This window comes from Gracilinanus agilis, unplaced genomic scaffold (genome assembly GCF_016433145.1).
Source record: "Gracilinanus agilis isolate LMUSP501 unplaced genomic scaffold, AgileGrace unplaced_scaffold57269, whole genome shotgun sequence".
NCBI classification, from domain to species: Eukaryota; Metazoa; Chordata; class Mammalia; order Didelphimorphia; family Didelphidae; genus Gracilinanus; species Gracilinanus agilis.
In genome coordinates this window covers 1-4451 of record NW_025392764.1, presented here as the reverse complement: position 1 = coordinate 4451, position 4451 = coordinate 1, and the positions used below count along the sequence as shown (strand labels likewise).

General features: G+C 37.6%; 1 protein-coding gene across 1 annotated transcript; it reads left to right on the top strand.

The window, feature by feature from the left end:
• Positions 1-3704: 3704 nt before the first annotated feature.
• LOC123256236 (olfactory receptor 2F1-like) lies at positions 3705-4269 on the top strand (the record flags this gene model as incomplete). Its single annotated transcript, XM_044684901.1, has 1 exon — positions 3705-4269. A coding segment is annotated over exon 1 (565 nt), but the record flags the coding sequence as incomplete, so codon positions are not given.
• Between the last annotated feature and the right edge of the window lie 182 nt (positions 4270-4451).

The window sequence follows — 4451 nt, the reverse complement described above, 5'->3', positions numbered from 1 at the left end:
TTTAATCTATCCTGGTAATTCATCCCACTCAGAATTCCTCCACCTATATCCCTTCCAGGTGGTTATAGTCATCATAATAATTTTAACTATTATTTAAACAATGCTTTAAATTTCATAAAGTGATTTTTATTTGGTATCTCATTTAGGTCTTGCAACAGTCCAATGAAAGAGGAACTAAAGTTTTATCTCTATGTTACAGGAGGAGAAACTTGAAGCTTAGAGTTCAAATAAGTTGCCCATGTTCACAGAGCTAGTTGCCATCAGGACTAAGTTCTAATCCATGTTTTCCTAATTCTAAGGCCAGCACTCTCTTTTGTTCTACTCCCTCAAGAATGCCTGTCTATCAATCTTGTTTTAGGCAATAAATAACTAGGTGGTTGTTGTTCAGTCATTCCAGTCAAATCCAACTCTTCCTGTCCCTCTTTGAGGTTTTCTTGGAAAAGATATTAGATGATTTGTCATTTCCTTCTACAGCTATATTTTACAGATGAGGAACTGAGGCAAACAGAGTTAATTGGTTTGCCCAGGGTCACAGAGTTAGTTTCAGAAGCCAGATTTGAACTCATGATGGTGAGTCTTCTTGGTTCCAAGTTCAGTGTTCTATCTATTGTGCCAACTAGCTGCCTAAATACTTGGATTACTTGGGTCAAACATGTAACACTTCTCTGCTTTATTAGCTCACATGATCAAATGAGATAAATTATGAAAAAATGTACTATTATTTTTATCATTTTGTCATTATTTTCCCATACTACCTCTCTGTACATTTCCAGATCCAGTAAACAAAGAAAGGGAAAGGAGGAAGGATTGGGAAATTAGCCTGAATAGATGGGTTGGAGACATGTTGTAAAAGGCTTTAAACACTAAAAGGAGTTTGTATATTATCTTGGAGGCAAAAGGGAGTCACGGAAATTTTTAACAGATTAATGATGTAGTTAGATTTATTCTTTAAGAACATACACTGGATAGCTAGATGGAGAATTAATTAGAGAGGGAAGATCCTGGAGGTGGGAAGACGAATAAATTGCCATAGACTTTGAAAGATTTAATAATGACTTGAGCTAGAGTAGTGGTCACATAAGTGGAAAGCTACAGACAAACTAGAATAAAGGAGGTAATAGTTCCATTGTACTCTGCCCTGGTCAGAACATAATTAGGGTATTGTGTCCAATTCTGGGAATCATCTTTTAAGGATGACATTTTCAAAATGGAATGTATCTATGTGATAGGGTCATCAACATAATAAGGGGATAGAAGACCAGGTTGCATTTGGATTAATTGAAGAGGCTGAGGAAAAAAAAAAGATGTGGGAGTCACGATAGTTGTTTTTAAGTATTTGTAGAGCTGCTATGTTGAAGAATTCAAAATTTTCTTCTTGGATCTAGAGGATTGTATTAGGAGAATGCACAGTCTTGTACAGATGAGCAGATTTTTGCTTGATATAAGATAAAATATTCCTAAAAAGTAGAGCTATTCATGAGCTGCCCCAGCAAGTTGTGAAATACCTTTAAATGCAGGTCTTTAAACACAGCCCAGATCTCAGAAAGAGAATTTCTCTGAGGTTTTTTCTGACTCTGAAATTCCATGTAACTCTCTGAAGCAATTTGTGTATCAGAACAAGACTTTAGTGCCTAAGACAATTCCCATCCCAATCTGAATATTATACAGTGAATAATACAAGGAAGTATTTCATGAAGGACCTTCAGAATGTGAGGTTTATTATCTGTATATAAAAAGAAAGGTTGAATTTAATTGTCTCTAAGGTTCTTTCCAATTACAAATTTTTATGAGTCTCCATTTGAATAGCACATGAAAATTCATCACTTTTGACACTTAGAGCTTCACAGTTCTTAACAGAAATGCATTCACAGAAACATAAACTGTGCAAGCAAGTGTTAGAGCTAACACTTGCACATTCTAATGAAGTAGGACTGATTTGAAGTATTCAAAATCTATAGCTATGAAAACCTGATTTTTACTCACAAGGCAAATACGATTAGTCCTATGGGAGATAGAATTGTCATATTTGATCTGTCGCTATTCCAAGTCACTATGTTCTGTGAATCCAATAATCCCATCTAATAAATATTCTTTAAGCACTGACAAAGTGTCAGTCATCTCCATGTTGTTGGAATGCCCTTTCTGCTTTAGAATGTAGGATTGATCCAATCTCTAATTTCCATACCAGCTATTGACCAAGTAGAAATAAATAAATGGAATCTTCTGATTAGAAACACTCGGTGTGGGTTTGGGAGTATAGATCAAGCAGTTTAAGTATATGAAAGATTTCAGAAACAAAACTAGTAACTAGAAGATGAATTTTCTTGTGATGGAAAAGTGTATGACAGGGAATAAGTATTTCTTTGGTGCCTACTATATGTCAGGCACTGTGCTAAGTACTTTAGAAACTATCTTATTTCATCTTCACAACAACCATGGAAAGTAGGTGGTATTATTATCTCCATTTTACAGATGAGGAAACTGGGACAAATAGAGCTTAAGTGGCTTGCTTAGTGCCACTCAGTTAGTTGGTGTCAGAGGCTGGATTTTAATTTGTGTCTTCTTTTTAAGCTAAACACATTTTCCACTGCTCTCCCTAGCTCCTTGTTGGGACATGTAACATAAATAACATTTTCCTCTCCATAGAAAATGTAGTTTGACACTGATGTGTATTTTACATATTATTTTTAATAATCCAAAGAGATTATTATTGGAACATTATACTCTTCCTGTTATCCTTTTTTCCCTCATTCTCCTGCAATAATTCTATTTGTCAGCTTATAGATACTTAATTACTTGAACTTTATAGAGTTTCTTCTGTTATCCTCTTCTTCCTCTTTCTCCTATTTGCCAACTTATAGATATCTTTAGACATTGATTTTTGCGCATTAACTGTTAATTGATGATTGTACATCATTTCAAGCTGACATGCCCAGAGGGCCTCGTATGGTCTCAGAATGTATTAATCCATGTTTTTTGCTCCAAATCAATAGGCTACAAGAGCAATCCTTATATCTTCCTGGTGAGTAATGGAAAAAAATTATGCCAATATGTTGCTGACATGTTGCTGACACTCCTAACCACAAATCACTTGAAACCATCAGTTCATTCAATGCATTTGATTTCTAATAAGTTCTGTCCAGGTCAATGTAGTGCTATTCCTATTTTCCCATGGCATAATCCATTTGAGCATGGCCATCTTTTGTGGCCATAAATAGCTTTGGGGAAGAGGAGAGTTTATTCACAGAAGGAGCTTCCACAAGCATAGGGTAAAGACTTTTGTATCAAGGCTATTTGGATTTAGAGAGAGGAGTATTAGGAAAAAGACTAGGTTGCTGAAATTCCTTTCCTTTCTCTTTCCTCCCCTAAACCCCAAACTTCAACTAACAAACCTGATTTCAGTAAAGTAAGGGTCCAATTCATGTACTAAGAATGTGGAGAACAAATACATTTAGGAGACAGGACTTGAGGAGAGAGGCAAAACGTCTGCCACTTGTTAGCTCTGCTGCTGTCCATAAATCACAAACTTCCTGAGCCTGTTTCTTCATATATAGGGTTAAGATAATAATATTTTCCTAGCTGCCTCCTATGTGGTTAAATCGAGGCTCATATTGTGTGATGAATGTAAAGTTCTCTGTAACCGAGTTGTCCTACACAAAAGTGATCTAATCCTTCCACATTTTCTTTGTAGACCCGTATCTAAGATGGAAAGCAGCAACCTCACTTCAGTCACTGAGTTTATCCTGCTTGGCCTTTCCAGCAGACCTGAGCTCCAGGTGTACCTCTTCTTCTTCTTCCTCATGGTCTACCTGATGATCTTGCTGGCAAACCTACTCATTGTCTTGTTGATATTAGTGGATTCGTGCCTTCACACCCCCATGTATTTCTTCCTCACCCATCTGTCCATTCTAGAAGTCTCTTACACATCCTGTGTGATTCCACAGATGCTGGGACACTTCTTGGCAGAGAGAAAGTCCATCTCTTTCTCCCGTTGTGCCCTACAGTTCTATACGTTCCTCTTTTTTGGCATTGCAGAGTGCTACATCCTCTCAGTGATGGCCTATGACCGCTATGTAGCCATCCGGGATCCCTTAAGGTACTCCATCATCATGAACTGGAGAGTCTGTGGAGGGCTGGCAGCTGGCTGCTGGCTGGGTGGCTTTATAGCATCCACAGTGGACACAGCTGCCACATTCCAGCTTTTATTCTGCCGGGAAAATGTCATCAATCATTTCATGTGTGAAATGCCTGCTCTGCTACACCTCTCCTGTACAGATACTTCCCATGTAGAGATGGTTATGAATATCCTCTGTATCTTTACCCTCTTAAGTCCTGTTACATTCATCACCTTCTCATATATCCACATTATTTATGTTGTCCTGCACATTCAATCTGCCCAGGGACGCAGAAAAGCCTTTTCCACTTGTTCTTCCCACCTTCTGGTTGTCATG